This window comes from Chelonoidis abingdonii, chromosome 11 (assembly GCF_003597395.2).
Source record: "Chelonoidis abingdonii isolate Lonesome George chromosome 11, CheloAbing_2.0, whole genome shotgun sequence".
In the NCBI taxonomy this organism is placed as follows: domain Eukaryota; kingdom Metazoa; phylum Chordata; order Testudines; family Testudinidae; genus Chelonoidis; species Chelonoidis abingdonii.
Window position 1 is genome coordinate 2,340,155 of NC_133779.1, and position 17,812 is coordinate 2,357,966.

At 57.9% G+C, this 17,812-nt stretch overlaps 1 protein-coding gene across 1 annotated transcript in view; it reads left to right on the plus strand.

Moving 5' to 3' along the window:
- The first annotated feature begins 692 nt into the window (after positions 1 to 692).
- The window catches only part of SLC8A2 (solute carrier family 8 member A2), a 64,681-nt gene continuing 47,561 nt past the window's right edge, over positions 693 to 17,812 (plus strand). Inside the window, exon 1 of the mRNA XM_032804479.2 lies at positions 693 to 2,522. Coding sequence (XP_032660370.1) covers positions 730 to 2,522 — 1,793 coding nt within the window. The 5' untranslated portion in view covers positions 693 to 729. The remainder of the gene's footprint in view (positions 2,523 to 17,812) is intronic.

A 17,812-nucleotide genomic window follows, 5' to 3' on the forward strand; every position in this document is an offset into this window, starting at 1 on the left:
AGGGATCGGCAGCTGAAGCACTGAAGGGCACCATCAGGGGAGAGCATGGCAGAGCTGGCATAGCAGGGCTGCGGGTCAGGGCTGAGAGGCGCTGGGAGAAGGAGGAGCCCAGGGCTGGGATAGCAGGGGGCTGATCCCAGGGGATCTCACCCCAGTAAAGGGCCAGGAGAAGTGACTGTTGGCCCTGTTCAGTCCGTCCTGCCAGGATGGCACCTGCAGTGCCCTGAAATCCACTCCCCCTAGAGCCAAGCGAATCGCTCGGGTTTCCTGCGCCCGCCCGAGCCTCAGGCAGCGAGCTCTGGACGAGCGTTTGGAAAAGGGAGAAGAAATAAAAATAGCACAACGGAGCCCGGAAGGCTGCGCCGCAGAGCCGAGCTCGTAGGTTGTGTTTGGGGGGATCCATCTGTCAAGTACCAGCAACTCGCAGCTGGTCTGAAAGACGCAGTGAGCAGAGCACGGTGCTGAAGCGTGAGGGGGTGGGAGCCGGCTGGTTAGTGTTGGAGCCTGGCACAATCCATCCCAGCACTGGGAGGGGGGTGGGTCCTAGTGGTTAGAGCAAGGGGCTGGGAGCCAGGACTCCTGGGGTCTATCCCAGCACTGGGAGGGCAAAGTGCTTTGGGACGCTCCGAGCCCCGGCGAGGCGTGAGCTTGGAGTGCCATCACAAGTCTCTCTCGTTCTGTCCTCTAGATCCCGCCGGGTCTGGCAGCTGGACCGAACCGCCCGAGATCATGGCGCCGGCATGGCAGCCCCTGCCCCGATTCCTCACCAAGGCTCTGCTGGCGTCCGTCCTCCTGGCTGAGAACTTCTCCCTGGCGGGAGCCTTGGAGACAGTGCCAGAAAGCAACGTGAGCTGCCAAGGGTCCAACACGTGCCATCCAGGGGTGCTGCTGCCCGTCTGGCAGCCGGACAACCCCTCCTTTGGCGACAAAGCTGCGCGGGCCATAGTGTACTTCGTGGCCATGATGTACATGTTCCTGGGGGTCTCCATCATTGCCGACCGCTTCATGGCCTCCATCGAGGTCATCACCTCCAAGGAGAAGGAAATCACCGTCACGAAGGCCAACGGCGAGACGAGCATCGGCACGGTGCGGATCTGGAACGAGACGGTCTCCAACCTGACCCTGATGGCGCTGGGCTCCTCCGCACCCGAGATCCTGCTCTCTGTCATCGAGGTGTGTGGCCACAACTTCCAAGCTGGGGAGCTGGGGCCTGGCACCATTGTGGGCAGCGCCGCCTTCAACATGTTCGTGGTGATCGCCATCTGCGTTTACGTCATCCCCGCTGGGGAGAGCCGCAAGATCAAGCACCTGCGAGTCTTCTTTGTCACGGCCTCCTGGAGCATCTTCGCCTACATCTGGCTCTATCTGATCCTGGCGGTCATCTCCCCGGGCGTGGTCCAGGTCTGGGAAGCTCTGCTGACACTCGTCTTCTTCCCGGTCTGTGTGGTCTTTGCCTGGATCGCTGACAAGCGGCTCTTCTTCTACAAGTATGTGTACAAGCGGTACCGCGCCGACCCGCGGAGCGGCATCATCATCGGCACCGAAGGGGAGTTCCCCAAGGACATCGAGATGGATGGCAGCTTCCTGGCCAATGACCACCGGGAGAACGTCTTCATGGACGGGGCGGCTTCCGCGTCACCGGCCCTGGCCTCCTCCACCCAAGAGGAGAAAGAGCTGGACGAGAGCCGGAGGGAGGTGATCCAGATCCTCAAGGACCTCAAGCAGAAGCACCCGGACAAAGAGCTGGAGCAGCTGGTGGAAATGGCCAACTACTACGCCCTGCTGCACCAGCAGAAGAGCCGAGCTTTCTACCGCATCCAAGCCACCCGCATGATGACCGGGGCTGGGAACATCCTGAAGAAACACGTCTCAGAGTTCTCCAAGAAGTCGTCCAACCTTCTGGAGGTGCCATCGGAGGCAGAGGAGGAGAACTACAGCAAGATCTTCTTCGAGCCCTGCCTGTACCACTGCCTGGAGAACTGCGGCTCGGTCACGCTGACCGTGGCCTGCCAGCAGGGTGGGGAGGGCAACCACACTTTCTATGTGGACTATAAGACAGAGGACGGCTCGGCCAAGGCGGGCTCCGACTACGAATATAGCGAGGGGACGCTGATCTTCAAGCCGGGCGAGACGCAGAAGGAGCTGAAGATTGGCATCATCGACGACGACATCTTCGAGGAAGATGAGCACTTCTTTGTCCGCCTGCTCAACCTGCGGGTGGGGGACGCCGAGGGCATGTTCGAGTCTGACTCGGCTGACCATCCCAAGGGGCGGCTGGTGGCCCCACTGATTGCTACCGTCACCATCCTGGACGACGACCATGCCGGCATCTTCACCTTCCAGGACAAGCTGTTGCGCGTCAGCGAGTGCCAGGGCACCATGGAGGTGAAGGTGGTGCGGAGCTCCGGGGCACGGGGGACGGTGATTGTCCCCTACCGGACGGTGGAGGGGACGGCTCGCGGAGCGGGCATCGACTATGAAGATGCCTGCGGGGAGCTAGAATTCAAGGACGACGAGACAGTGTAAGTACGAACCGTCGGCCCCTCTTGTTAGCCTCGCCACGGCCTGGAGATGCACCCAGCGTTGCCGCCTGGTGAGGGTGTGCCTCCATGCGGGTGTGTGTCAAGCCCCAGCTCCCAGAGTCCTGGGATTAGCTGAGAATCTTGGCTTTCGTTATTGTGAAAAAGTTTAAAAAAGCAAGTGTCTGGCACTCTTGGTTGGGGAGAAATACTGGAAAATGCAGCCCCCTCCACTGTCCCCAAACTGGGAAAAAAGAACCCCAAACAATATATATATTTAATCTGATGATTTTTAAAGGGGTGGGGGCTGGCCATACTGAGATGCCACCCATCAGTGGCCAGCCACTGTGGAAAGCCAAGATCCGGGCCAGATGTGGGGTTTGCCACCAGTGGCTGGAATTGGGGCAAATCTCCAGTGCAGACAAGGCTGTCGGCTTGTAGCCCATTGTTCAGTGCAGATAGAGTCGCTTGACTGTGTCCGAGCTATTGAGGATGTGGGTTTGTTACGGATGGTGGAAGGTGGGTGGAAATTCGGATCTGGCAGCGGTTTCTGCAGGGCGCAGCGCCTGAAGGAGGTGCTGAGCAAGGCAGAATCAGACCCTTTGTATTCTAGCTCTTTAAAGGTCACCTCTTCCTTATGGCTCTGAGGTGACTTTGTGGAGAGTGTGTGTGCCGGGGGGGCGCATCAGCTGTAAATACTCGTCCCCTGGCACCAGTGTCAGTGTCCTGCTCCCCAGTTCGTCTTTGGTAAGAGAAGAAGAAACATTGCACGGCTCTGGCTAGTACTATTGCTCTCTGCTGGGGGTAATAAGAACTTCTCACATGTGTGTGTCATATGCCCTATACTGCCAAAGCTGGGGTGATTCACTGTTAGCTCAGGTGGCAGGGGGCTGGGCTTTTGGAGAAGGACTATCTCTGGGTTCAGTCCCCACTCGCGCCATGAAGTTCCTGGCATGCAGCAGGTGTGACGATCGAGGGAGTAGTGCATATAGTGATCTCTGTGCTGAGAGCCATATCGTGCAAATGCCTGGGAGCCCTCAGCTCCCCATGCCCTAAAGAAACCCAGAGCACCCTCGTTCCCCCAAGAGGTTTTGGGTTTGCAACAGGACGAGGGGCTGGGGGAAGGAGATTCCCAGGGCTCGTGCTAGGGCCGTGAAAGACATGACTCTAAAAGGAGCCGCTTAGCAGCTGCTCAGGGCCTGAGCTCAGAGGGCGAAGGCAGGAGAACCTTGCTCTGGTGGCCTGGGAGACCCGCTCGGTGGCATTAGCTGGAGTCTGCCTTTGCTGGCTGCCCCGGGAAAACACCCAGTTCTCCTCTGAGCTTCCACTATATTATTAGGGCTCCCGGAGCCTGGCGGCAGCACGGCTTCTCGGCTGGCTCCATGAGAGCTTGTCATGCCATGCAGGGGGCCAGAGCACCCCCAGACCACTGCTGGGGGTAACCAGCCTGCTCCCGCGGGGTGGGCTGGCCCCAGGCCAAGCTGGGAGCCCTGGCACTGCCACAGACTTACTCTGGGAGCTCGAGCAGATCACTTCCTGGCCTGGAGAGAACCAGCCTTCCTCCATGTGCGCGGGTTGTGAACTCTCTGGGCCAGTGCTCTCACCTGTATCTGTGCAGCACCCGGCCCAGGCCCCCTGATCCCAGTCTGGGGTGGGTCTGTGCAGCGCCCGGCCCAGTGGGGCCCCCGAGCTCAGTCTGGGGTGGGTCTGTGCAGCGCCCAGCCCAGGCCCCCCGATCCCAGTCTGGGGTGGGTCTGTGCAGCGCCCGGCCCAATGGGGCCCCCGAGCTCAGTCTGGGGTGGGTCTGTGCAGTGCCCGGCCCAATGGGTACCCCCGATCCCAGTCTGGGGTGGGTCTGTGCAGCGCCCGGCCCAGTGGGGCCCCCAAGCTCAGTCTGGGGTGGGTCTGTCCAGCGTCCGGCCCAGTGGGGGCCCCCTGATCCCAGTCTGGGGTGGGTCTGTGCAGCGCCCGGCCCTGGCCCCCCGATCCCAGTCTGGGGTGGGTCTGTGCAGCGCCTGGCCCAGTGGGGCCCCCGAGCTCAGTCTGGGGTGGGTCCGTGCAGCACCCAGTCCAGTGGGGCCCCGATCCCAGTCTGGGGTGGGTCTGTGCAGCGCCCGGCCCAGTGGGGGCCCTCTGATCCCAGTCTGGGGTGGGTCTGTCCAGCGCCCGGCCCAGTGGGGGCCCCCTGATCCCAGTCTGGGGTGGGTCTATGCAGCGCCCGGCTCAGTGGGGGCCCCCGATCCCAGTCTGGGGTGGGTCTGTGCAGTGCCCAGCCCAGGGGGGGCTCCCGATCCCAGTCTGGGGTGGATCCATGTAGCGCCCAGAGCTACAGGGTCTGATCTCCAGGTGCTACTGGAATTCAAATGAGGCTAATTTGTGGATTTCCTGCATTAGAACATAAATCAGAGACAAAATCATCGTCTCCCCCTGCTCCCACATCTGCCTGCCTGTCTCCAGCTGTTACCTCTTCTCGGCTCCTCGGGGCTGCTCTGTGCCCCAAGCTCTTGCCAGGAGGAGAATGTCGATTTAGGAGGATGATAGTTTTTGACAATGTGTTTATAAGAGCAAAAGCCCCAGGACCGACGCGATTACAGCAGCCAAAAATCCTTCTGCCGGGCTTGCTGATTTTGTTCAGGGCACGGCACTGAGCCATGCCAAGGAAAGCACATTCTTGCCAATAGGGAGTCTGTCCCCACAGGAAGGGCTCAGACGGGAAGTAGGGTTGCCAACCCTCCAGGAACTAAAGAAGAGAAACCTCCAGGATTACGTTGGCAAGTGTGCCGATATAGAGCTGTACCACCAGACCCTGCCTAGTGTAGACAAAACTTTAGAGCAGAAGCTCTTTGGGAAAGGGACTTTCCATCCTGGGTTTACACAGAACCTGGTTCATGCTGGGTCTCCTAACAACATTGAAAATGTGCAGTGCCTAGCGCTGTGCGGGCCTGGGTCATGACCGGGGTTCCTAGGAGTTACCCTAACAAAAATCATCAATAGCCATCACAGCATCCCTGGTCCCTAAATCCTTCTTTCTTAAGTAGCTATTTCCTGCTTTAAAGAAGTCAACCATCGCGCCGATGCCAGCGGCCCATCCTGCTCGCTCATCCCACGGCTCCCACCAGCGCAAAAACCTGGACGGCCGCCTAGAAAAACCAATGCTCAATGATCGCTTCCATGTGCCGATTTGAGGAGATCCCTTTTTAAATGAATTTTTAATGGCATAATTAATATCCTTGCTGATGCGTTCCTGCTCTCGCTTGGAATGAAACATTTATTGTTCATTATAGAGCGACGGCAGAAATGTTTTCGGTGGGGTGGGGAGCGGCTAGTTTGAAAGGCAACATTCTCTTACTTTGGATCCAGTACCAGGAGTGGTGTTTTCTTTCTGCCTCTGTTGATTCCAGGACTGATCTCCCTTCCCCTGGCTCAACTGTGATTCGTGGCCTTCAGGACACACGAGTGCTGTTCCATACCACCCACAAACGGGGGCAGCGGCTGGGTGGGGAATGTCCCTAAAAGTGGAGATCGGGCATCCTTAAAATGCTACGTTGTGCTGCCCGGCTGGATTGACATGGATTTAGTGCCCATGGTCCTGTCGGGGCAGATCTGGAGCCTCAGATGTCCCCACAGCTCCACGTAGCTAACAGTAACAGCTGCGCTGAGCGGCCTCCTCTCTGTCCAGGGCAGCCCCTTGTCTAGGATCAATGTCAGCATTGGACTCGCTCTTTGCCCTCTCTCTGCCGCGGCTGCCAACGAAGAGAAGGCCTCGTTTGTGTGGGCGAATGGCAGAAACGGGACGGAAAAGGCCGCAGGAGGATGGGACTAACAGCCGGAGTTCTGTTCCAGGCTGTGTCACAGACTGGCTTGGGACAAGGCGTGTCCCAGCTAGGTGCCTCAGTTTCCCCAGGGGGTGAGCAGATGGCCCCGTGGGAGTGTTTTGTCCCCACTTGGCAGAGCAGTGGAGGCTGGGACCCCCTGATCCCCAGAGCACCATGACGCCACCTAGCCAGAACCCAGCCTGTGCGTTGCCCTGCATCCTACCCGTCTCTTCTTGTGCCCGCATGATCCCACCTCCCGCAGTGCCCTACGAGCCATAGCAAATAGTTATCAATCTAGCAGGGACTTCGCTGCTTGTGCACATGTATCGACCGGGCAATCCCTGCACCTGCACTGGAGTGAAGTGATGGCAAAGGGGCTTCTCCTTTGCAAACGCCACCTTGCCCGCTGGGCTGGAAATGCCAGCCCTCAGAGGGGCTTCTCGTTGACGTGGGTCTGAATCCCGCACTGCATACGCAGCATTTCCTGCAGAAGAACTGAGTCTTATGGGGTTGGGGGGCTAGTTAGGGATCACTCGGCCAGCTGTTTATGCAAGGATCACTGGGCTAGCCTTGAGATGCAGCCAGCTCTGGGGTGGAACGTGGCAGCTGTTTATCTGCTGCTTGTGGGATGAGGCGTGGCAGTGGTTTATGTGCTGCTTGTCCATCGTTGAGGTGTGGCTACCTCTAGGATGAGGTGCGGCCGCTGTATATACTGAGATTGCTCCTCCAGCACTGAGATGCAGCCACCTCTGGGGTGGAAGATGGTGACTTTTTATACAGGGATCCCTCACCCCACACAGAGATGCAGCTACCTCTGGAGTGGGACGTGGCAGCTGTTTATAACATGGGATCTTTACTAACCATGACCTCAGCTGAACTTGCCACTGCAAAATGGATGCTCCAGCAGTGCTGACTAAGGAGCAAAAGCGCCCGCCAGGGTATCATCCACCCAGCTCCCTGCAGCACAGCACCCCCAGCTGCATATTGCGCTCAGTACCAACGCAGGGGCATCACACACCTTACGATTTCGTCAGCCGTCTCCCAGGCAGGTACCTACCAGGCCTTACCCTGTTTAGCACACTCTGCGCAGACCCCACCAATCCACTCTGCCCCGAGCTGTCCATGTCATTCTGGGAACCGGGCTGGTGGGCAGCGGATGGTGCTACAAACCTGAGGGTCCTCTTGTTAGCAGGTGTGAAGTCAGGCTGCCCCATGGCACATGAAGCTCCCCTGTTCTCCAGAGCCCTCGCCATCTGGAAGGTGCTGGCTCAATCAGCTGGTCTGTGCAGCCTCAGCAAGTCCAAGAAATTGCTGTTGATTTTCCAGGTTGATTGTCCTGCAGGCTCCCGGTTCATCAGCCCCAGGGAAATTAACAAGTTGTTAATATACTCGGGAGCTCGTGAACCCTGAGCTGCGTGGGCAGGGAAGGTGGGGGGCTCTGGAGGGGTGCCGAGGTTACGCTTCTCCAAACAGAAGGAGGGGGCTGCTTCTCCCAGACCAGCTGCATCACCAGGCTCCCAGGGAGCGGGGGGTGAGATCTGGGGCAATATCAAAGCGTGTTTCCTCCCGGGGAGTGGTTGCCTCCTGGCCTGGAGCAGGAAGGTAGCAGATTGCAGGTCAGGTTCCTGCTGGAGGAGAAATCAGCCGTGCAGGGGGTGGATAGACTCTTAGTCCAATGAGTCGCATCGGTCCTGGGACGGAGGTGGTCCCCAGTGGTGCTCAGGCAGCCCCCGCCCGGCGTCAGGACTGGTGGCCCAAACTCCGGCCCAGGCAGTGATTTCGCTCCAAGGCCTGGTGCTCAGGCGAAGGAGAAAGGCAAAGAGCAAAGGTCTCTTGCTGTTTGCACCAGCTCACCGAGAAGTGACGATGGCACAAATCTAATCCTGCCGGTGGCATTCTCCAGCGCCGGTGCCCTGCTTGCCCGCTGGCACCCGCGGTCCGGTGCCGCACCACGGCAGGTGGGGAGAATTTATCTGCGGCAGCCGGGATCAGCTGAGCTTAGGGCCAGAAACTGACGCTTTCCGACTCGGATCTGCTGATCTCCTGCCCTTTGACGGCAGCTGACAGAGCCAAGAGCCGGCTGCGTCTGTCTCTGGGGCGAGCCATTGTTGTCTCTCAAAGGCAAGCGGGGGCAAGGGGCTCCAGAGCTCAGCCTAGGGTTAGGGGTGGCTCTCAGGGGAAGGAGTTGGGGTCCGGCTCTGAGCTTTGTAGATTAGGCCAGTCTCTGCCTCAGTGCCTCTGGCCGGGGTCCCCAGTGTGCTGCAGGCTCAGACAGAGCCAGCTCCCCCGGAAACCCAAACAAACAGGGTAATGACTAGGCCCGCCCGCCCGCGGCCCAGTTCCTAGCACTGGGGAAGCCGATTCCAGCAGGTCTGACTGGCACCAAGTGCCCCAAGGTTTTCCTTGGCTTGATCACTGTGATGAAGTGGGACTGTTCTTAATGGGTTTTTTTAATACTGTGGGGGTGCCTCAGTTTCCCCTATGCATTTCTTAAGTCTCTAGATGGTGGAATAAGGGGGTGTAATTGTGGCAAAGCAAAGGGTCAGTGCACATAAATGGCCGACATTCTGTCTCCTGGCAACTAATGGCCAGGCCCTTCCCCCCTGCAAGGGGACAGCTGAAGGTGTCGGAGAACAAAGGGATCAGGTGACCTCCTGGCCCAGAGAGGGACAAAGCCCAGAGAGGAGGGGCTGGAGGGGGGTTAGTCTGGAGCTGGCTGGGGACGAGGAGTGAAGTGCAGACGTGGGGGTCTGGCTCACTGCCCCTCAGAATGGACCCGACCGAGGGGTCCCGTTCGCGGTACCTACAAGCTCTGGTTTAGATCCTGTTCCTGTCATTGAATAAACCTCTGTGTTACTGGCTGGCTGAGAGTCATGTCTGACTGTGAAGTGGGGGTGCAGGACCCTGAGGCTCCCCCAGGACCCCGTGGCTCCCCCAGGACCCCGCTGGGGTGACTCGCTGTGGGAAGTGCGTGGAGGGGCAGAGGATGCTGAATGCTCCAAGGAGAGACCCAGGAGGTGAAGCCGTGGGAGCTTCTTGCCCTGCAGACAGGCTGCTCCAAGGGAGAGGAGGCTCCCCAAAGTCCTGCCTGGCTTGTGGGGAGCAGTTCAGAGCATCGCCCCGTGACAATCACCTGCTGTGCCTTGTTCAGATGCTCCCCCTGCCCGAGGCATCTGTCCTTGCTGTGATGTGTCGCTCGCACTGCATAGCGGAGGATCTACTGAGGCACAATATGTCCAGGCCTTGCGGGAGCCCTGAGCGTTAGAGCTGACTGACCAGAGATTTATTTTTTCTCCTGAACGGAAGTTTTTTGACCAAACCGATCATTTTTTCCATCTCCGCTTAAAATTTTCACTTTGGAAGTTTCCAGCACTTTCATTGCAATTTTGTGGGTTTCGAGCTTTAAAAATTTTCAGTGAAAACACAGATGTTTGGGGACACAAACAAGCCATTTTCGATGGACTTTTCCACAAGCTCTGCTGAGCGCTGGCCTAGGAGCCCTGTGGTTCTGGATTCAGCACCTTGACCTCAGCTCCCTGGGTACTGCCGATGGACCTGCCTTTCAAGCCTCTCACTTACCTTTATTCCCAGAATAGTCTTGGGCAAGTGTCTCGGTGACTCAGTTTCCCCATCTGTGAAGTGGGGATAAGGGTGTGATTGAGGCAGGGATCTTCTCTTATTTCTGGTTTTGTTCAGTGCCTTGCACAGTGGGGACTTGGCCCATGATTGGGGCACTACGGTGCTACTGTAGTACACTGAGTAGCAATAAAAACGTACAGCGCCTTGCGCAGTGGGGTCCCAGGCACTATGGTAGTTCGAATAATAAAGAATAACAACATGCTCTGTAGCACTTTATCCCCACTCGAGTGCCTGGAGCACATCAGAAATTGTTCTCCTCTTCCTCTGCCTCCCTGCTAATGGCTCTGGGCCTTCAGCTCAAGCGGTAGAGGCAGAAGTCACAAGGAGTTGTCTTAACTTCCAGGGAATAAACAGCCCCAGAGGGTGTCAATATGACCCCGTCGCTGTCCCACGCAAACCATCAGACTAGGGTGGGGTTTTGAATACAGAAACCTTGGCTGCTCCGTCCCAGGGCAACAGCCAAGTCTTTCTAACCTTTCGTAATAATACCAGAAAAGAGGGAAAAGCGGCTAAAGCGTTTGAAGTAGAGAGTTTCAGTCCAAGGACAGCCCTTGTTCTGTTTAGCGGCAGCGAGATTTGCTAAGGCCCTGCCCCGTCTGATTGCTGTTCAGGTGGCATTAAAGAGCCTCATCGTTAGAATTGTCCTTTTGGGGGAAGGGAGAAGACATTAGTGAGCCAGGTGCAGCTGTTGTTCCTCATGCGGTTGAAGCTCTGGTCCTGTTTCCCAGAAGACAGAACTAGACAAACACGCATAAAGCAGCAGGGGAAGGACTGGCACAGAGAGAAAATGCAGCGTCTATCTCAGCTGGAGGAGCGCGTGGGCTGATCAGTCACGCCGAGGCCTGGCGAACTCGTCCCGGTGTCGGGCGGGTTAGAGCGTTGCTTTTAGCCGCCTCACTGGCCCCAGGCTCCCAGAAAAGACGCAGTCGTGACTGGCTAAGCCAGATGCCTACAGATCCATGCCTGGTTTCTCACTGGGATTTGTCTGCCTTGCACGTCTGGCTGGGATTTGCTCCCCGTGGAAGTGCTTCTGTGCTGTAATCAAGTCCCTCTCAACCCACCGTTTGAGAGACCAACCAGACCGAGCCCCTTACAACCCCTCTCGCTGTGACAGGTCTCTCTGCTGACGGAGTTATTTCAGATCAGCCCCCTGGGTGCACGCACCAAGCCTGGCCTTGTCCTGAGACCTGCAGAGCCGCCTCAGAGACGCTTGTGGATGTGCCTGGGCAAATCTCTGCCTGGGCTCAGGCTGCCTGCTTACAAGGCCGAGGTGCCCTGCACCCAGTGGCACGGCTAGACTTCAGCAGAGTCAAAATGCGGCAGCAGGTGCTTAGGGGGAGTTGGATCAGAGGGCGTCGGGCTGATCCTCAAGTCCCAGGGCTTGCTGAAGAAAGGATGAGATCCCTGGCTGCTATGAATCAACATTAGCTCCAATAAAAGCCACAGGACCCAATTCCCCGAGCAGGGAAGAGAACCCAGGCATCTTGCCACCTAGTCCCGCCTTCTAACACCTAGATCACGCTCTCTCCCTGAGCTAAAAAGAGAACCCAGGAGCCCTGACTCCCAGTCCCCTGCTCTAACCACTAGACCCCACTCCCCTCCTCCAAGCAGACAATGGAACCCAGGAGTCCTGACAGCCAGGCCCCTGCTCTAACCACTAGACCCCACTCCCTCCTCCAACCCAGGAGTCCTGACAGCCAGTCCCCTGTTCTAACCACTCTCTACGCATGTTAAATTTGCTGTTGAACAGAGGAATTGTCCCTTTAGCATCCAGCTCCTTCCTCTCCTGTCTCTAAGGGCCTTTCTCCACCTCCTCGACCTGTGTATTTGCTTAGCTGTAGCAGCCTGCCCTGGCATTGGTTTTTGAGGATTGTTGATCCGCCTGCACCTGCCGGCCTCGTGAGAATGCAACTGAGATTTCCTGCTCCTCCCTGACTGCCGATGAGGGAGCCCCACCATGAGAGGAGAACCCAGGAGTCCTGACACACAGTCTCCACTGTGGTTCCCCTGTCAGCCCCACTCTGAACTGGGAATAGAACCCAGGAGTCCTGACTCCCAGCCCCCTGCTCTAGCACTCCAGAGAGCCCAGATCCCAGATCCGTTCCCTTGCTATAACCACTAGACCCTCCTCCCTCTCACTTCCCCATTCCAACTACTAGACGGCATTCCCACCCCTTGATGGTCTCGTTGCCAGTAGACTGGGGTGGGGGTGCTGGTAATTCTCCTCCCGTCGCTCAGTGCAGCAATTAATCCTCTCCTTTGATGTATTATTGCCTGCACGTCTTGTAAACCCTTCATCAAATCTGGCATCCAAATAGCACAGCCGCTGACATTTCTGATTGCTGATTACGTGGTTTTGGTTTTTTTCCCTTCTCTTCAGGCTCTGTGATTTCCAAGAGAGTTTTTTTTCTGGGACTTTCTTAGCATTGCTTCAGTCCTCTCCCCGCTCTCCGTCAGAGGCAGGAAAAATCAATCTGGGCGAAAGAGCCATTCGTGCCTTTCAGCACATGAAAGTGTGGCAACCTTCATGCTTCAGGGCACAAAGCAACCTCTAACTCTTGGGGTCAGGAAGGTCTTTCCCTGAGGGTGGGTTATTCCATAATGGCCCGGGGCAGGGGGGGCTGGCACTTTCCTCCAAAGCATATGGCATTAGATGGACTGAGAGTCTGACCTACTGGGCAATAACTGGCGATGTGTGTGTTAGCTCTGCCGAGCCAGCCCCTCTATCTAATCAGCCTCCCCTACCCACTGGGGACCCTGGAGTCACAGCAGCTGTTTTGGGCTTGTGGATCGCAATCCCCCACCCTGCTTCTCTTGCCCTGTGTCTTCACACCCTACAGAAAATCACCCCCCAGTGCCAGACGGCTCCTTTTCATTTCATGCCATCCCGTTTCCCCACCCCTGCCCCCACTCTCACCTTTCGATTGGCATTACTCATTGCGGAGACGGCGAGCCGGAGGGAAAAAGGCGCTTGTGAATTTTTAATGCCTGGTATTATGGAGGTGCTGACAGGCTGGTTTATTAATGACTCTGTTCCTCCTTCCTGGATGAGAGGGAGGGAGAGAGGCGACTTTGCAGGCAAAATTTGGTTCCATTTGTTTGCAGAAATGAAATGGAGTCAAATTAATTACAATCGGGCTTGTCCTTCTAAAGGCTGGTCATTCCCCCCCATCTTCGCTGGCTGATGAATCTGGGCCTGCGGATGTCCAATGGGATTTGAGTTGCCTCGTTAGGAGACCTTGGATTTCCCTACAGATGGCGGGAAGGGGGCTGGGCTGCGTTTCCTGGGCTTTTCTGCAGTCTTTGCAAGGCACAGTTTTGCGTGTGTGGCCTTAGAGCGACCCCGGCGGCTACTCTAACCTGCAGCAGCCTGGCCTGAGCTGCCTATGTGCTGCTCTGCAGGCAGGAATGCCCCACAGCATGACCCTCCAGCTAGGCACCAAGGTACTGGGCCAGATTTTCTAAAGAGTTGGGCACGCCGGGCCCTGCTTGTGGGTGCTGGCCGTGTGCCACCTTGGCCCTGGGCGCTGCGGGAAATGTTGACCTTAACATCCAAAGAAGAAGGAGGAAGAAAGATCATCTCTGTCTCTTCGGTGGGGATGCACGTCAAAGGGCTTTCTGAGATTAAAACCCATCTCCTAACACCCCCTGTCACGGAGTCCCTGGGCGATGCTCTGGAACAGATCCCACAAAGCCAGGCAGGACTTTGGGGAGCCTCCTCTCCCTTGGAGCAGACTTGTTCAGGGCAAGAAGTTCACGCGTCTTCACCTCCTGGGTCTCTCCTTGGAGCATTCAGCATCCTCTGCCCCTCCATGCGCTTCCCACAGCAAGTCCACCCAGTGGGGTCCTGGGGGAGCCACAGGGTCCTGCCCCCCCACTTTGCAGTCAGACGTGACTCTCAGCCAGCCAGTAACACAGAGGTTTATTCGATGACAGGAACAGGGTCTAAAACAGAGCTTGTAGGTACCGCGAACTGGACCCCTCAGCCAGGTCCATTTGGGGGAGGGGGCAGTGAGCCAGACCCCCAGGTCTGCACTTCACTCCTCGTCCCCAGCCAGCTCCAGACTAACCACCCCCTCCAGCCCCTCCTCTCTGCTCAGCCCCTTTCCCGGGCCAGGAGCTCACCTGATCCCTTTGTCTGCAACACCTTCAGCTGGCACCTTTGCAGAGGGGGGGCCCAGGCCATCAGTTGCTAGGAGACAGAGTGCCCGGCATTTAGGTGCACTGGCCCCTTCCTCTGCAGCAATCACACCCCCTTATCCCACCATGAGATATTAAGAACTGCACAGGGGACGCTGAGGCACCAACACAGTATTTAGAGCAACATTAAGAACAGTCCCAGTTCGTCACACCCCCGACCTGTGCGATTCCAATGACGAAAACCCAGAGACCTTTAAAAATCCAGTTCCGTTTCTGCGGCTTGTTGGTTTCCCTGGGTCTGCAGAGCGGGAGCAAACCCCGTTCACTCTTCACGTCCAAGGTTTGCCCGGCTCTGCCACTAGCCGCTCAGGCTGGCTTCAACCGGGGGGAAAACGCCGTAGAATCGGAATTGGCGCTTTCTGGGCAAGTCAGTGGAGTGCAGCAGGCAGGAGTCAGGACACCTGGGTTCTGATTCCAGCTCTGTGTAATCTTGGGCCCCTCACTGCCCCTCTTTGTGCCTCAGTTTCCCCACCCACTATTTGTCTTGTCTGCTGCAGCCCTGTGCCCACTAGAAACGTGTACTGCTTTAGCTCTGTGGCTATAGGGAAGGGGAGCAAGGCAAGGGCTGTGCGTGGAGGGCTTTTCCACGATACCAGACCAGCAAAGTGCTCCTCGTGCGGCCACAGTTCCACCAGTTTACGCTCTGCACTGGGGGCGTTAGCTGGCACAGAGCTTGTCGCTCAGCGATCGCATCTTGTCACGCTCCGACCAGCACAGCTATGCTGGCAAAAGTTTGTACTCCAGGTCATCTTTATCCCGGTATAACTGCATCCTCACCAGGGCTTGCACTGGTACAACATCGGTGAGAAATCACACCCTGACCTGACAGAGTTATACCAGGACAAGTTCCAACTGTTTGGGGCAAGGACTGTCTGTGACTATGTGTGTGTGCAGCGCCTGGCACGACGGGGCCCTGATCTTGATTGGGATCTGGGCAGCGTCCGGCACGATGGGGCCCTGATCTTGGTTGGGGTCTGGGTGGTGCCCGGCGCAACGGGGCCCTGATCTCGGCCGGGGTCTGGGTGGCGCCTGGTGCGACGGGGCCCTGATCTTGATTGGGATCTGGCAGCGTCCGGCACGACGGGGCCCTGATCTCGGTTGGGGTCTGGGTGGTGCCTGGCGCGACGGGGCCCTGATCTCGGCCGGGGTCTGGGCGGCGCCTGGTGCGACGGGGCCCTGATCTTGGTCGGGGTCTGGGCGGTGCCTGGCGCGACGGGGCCCTGATCTCGGTTGGGGTCTGGGCGGCGCCTGGCGCGACGGAGCCCTGATCTCGGTCGGGGTCTGGGCAGTGCCTTGCATGACAGGGCCCTGATCTCGGTTGGGGTCTGGGCAGCGCCTGGCATGATGGGGCCCTGATCTCGGTTGGGTCTGGGCGGCGCCTGGTGCGACGGGGCCCTGATCTCGGTTGGGGTCTGGGCGGCGCCCGGCATGATGGGGCCCTGATCTCGGTTGGGGTCTGGGCAGTGCCTGGTGCGACGGGGCCCTGATCTCGGTTGGGGTCTGGGTGGCGCCCGGCATGATGGGGCCCTGATCTCGGGTGGGGTCTGGGCAGTGCCTGGTGCGACGGGGCCCTGATCTCGGTTGGGGTCTGGGCGGCGCCCGGCATGACGGGGCCCTGATCTCGGTTGAGGTCTGGGCAGTGCCTGGTGCGACGGGGTCCTGATCTTGGTTGGGGTCTGGGCAGCACCCAGTGCAATGGGGCCCTGATCTTGGCTGGAGTCTAGGCAGCCCCTGGCATGACGGGGGGCCTGATCAGGGCCAGGATCTCAGGGCACTGCTGGGATAAATGATAATACTAATTCGTAGTTAGTGCCATATGGGTCGGTGGATTGGCACCTAAATTATTTTCCCCTCTATCACCAACACACTTCGTAGACCTTAACTACTTGATCGCAATGACCTTCCCCCCACTCTGGGAAACATCATGACCCACCAGTTTGTCGGTGGGGAAACTGAGGCAAGCCATGTTAGCAGAGACGTACACTTTCAAGAATCCTTAGTAGTTTTGTTTTTTTTCTGGGGTGTGGGGGACAACTGAAGACCCCCTGAAAGGAGTCTGCACTTTCAGGTGGGGGAGTCTCAGAGCTCTGTGAAAATCAGACCCTGAACCCGGCGGAGATTGAGCCAACGTAATCAAATTTGGGCCTGAACAGTCTCTGCACAGAAAGATTTGAAATATTCATCTTTTTCCCCAGCGGATTTTTTTAAGCAGGAAAAGGGCCAGATTGTGTGTGGGCAGCTGGATGTCTTTGCTTTCTGGGTCGTTGGCCGGGACGGTGGTGGTTCCAATCTCCACCGTCCGCGCCTCGTACGGGGAAGAAATGACTGTCTGGCTTTGGCTGCTGCTTTGAAAAGAATTCTCCCTTCTGGGGCGGTGAGGCACTGGCTGTGGCAGAGAAGTCGCCTCGCAGCGGACCTCCTGAAGTTACATGTCTCAGTCTTGTCATGAGCTTTTCCTTCAGGTTGCTATGGGTGGGCTGTGAGCGCAGTTATTCTTCCCGCAGAATGTACGGGCGAGTGGGAACCTGCTGGCTTCACGGGTCCTCGAGGACCCCCGGTGGCCTCCCAGCTCCTGTCCTAGCCATGGTTGATTTAGTTGCAGTCACAAAGGCTGCCTGGTTGGGACAGTGCTCGAAGTCGAACACAGCTCCCCTCTGGCCCTGCTTTGATTACGGTACCATCTCGAGATCCGAGCCCCCATGTGCAAGGTGCTGGACAAACCCGGAGCCCAGTGTATGTGCCGCCAAAGGGCGGGAGGGGAAACCGAGGCCCGAAGTGGGGAGGTGACGTGCCCCAGTTCACCCGGGCAGAGCCAGTGATAGAACCCAGGTGTGCTGAGTCCCGATCAGAGACGTTCCTCCCTCTCTGATCGGGTGTTGATGTTAGCTGAGGGTCTGGAGCAAAGGAGCAGCCGGTTTCTAGCGGGACAAAGAACCATGCTACAAAATGCCCCAGGACTAACCTGGTCTGCTGAGCCCCAGGCTGAATGAGCCCCCCCCGCCCCCCGCAACTCCATCTCGCCCCCTCCAGGTGGCCTGGGGGATCCCCAGGGGCTCAGTTTCCTCGACTTCGCTGTTTGGGGCAGGGACTGTTTTTTGTCTCAGCAAACGGCGGTTCTCCCGGGCTGGGGCAGAGCGGAGGGCAGGATGCTGGGGTTCCTTCCCCAGCACCTCCGCTGTGCGGCCCGTGGCAGGCCAGCTCCCCGCTGCGTGCCTCAGCTTTGCAGTCTGGGCAAGAGGGATAAGGACGCTGGCTGTGCCTAGCACGCTGAGGCTGGAGTCAGAACGGCTGGATTCGGGTCCTGGCCGGTTGTGTGAGCCGGGGTTTGGGAATTGTGACGTGATCTTAAGCAGAATCCACCATCCCAGTTGTGTGCCCTAATTGCTAGGCCCCACTGCCCTGCCAGAGCGAGACACAGAACTCAGGAGTCCTGGCTCCCACCTCGACACACCCCTCTAACCACAGGGCCCCATTCAACCCCCAGAACTGCGTACAGAACCCAGGCATCCTGAATCCCAGTCCTCTGTTCTAACCGCTGGGCCCCACTCCCCTCCTAGAGCTGGGGAGAGAACCCAGGAGTCCTGGCTCCCAGCCCCCCCCGACTCTAACCACTAGTCCCCACTCCCCTCCCAGAGCTGG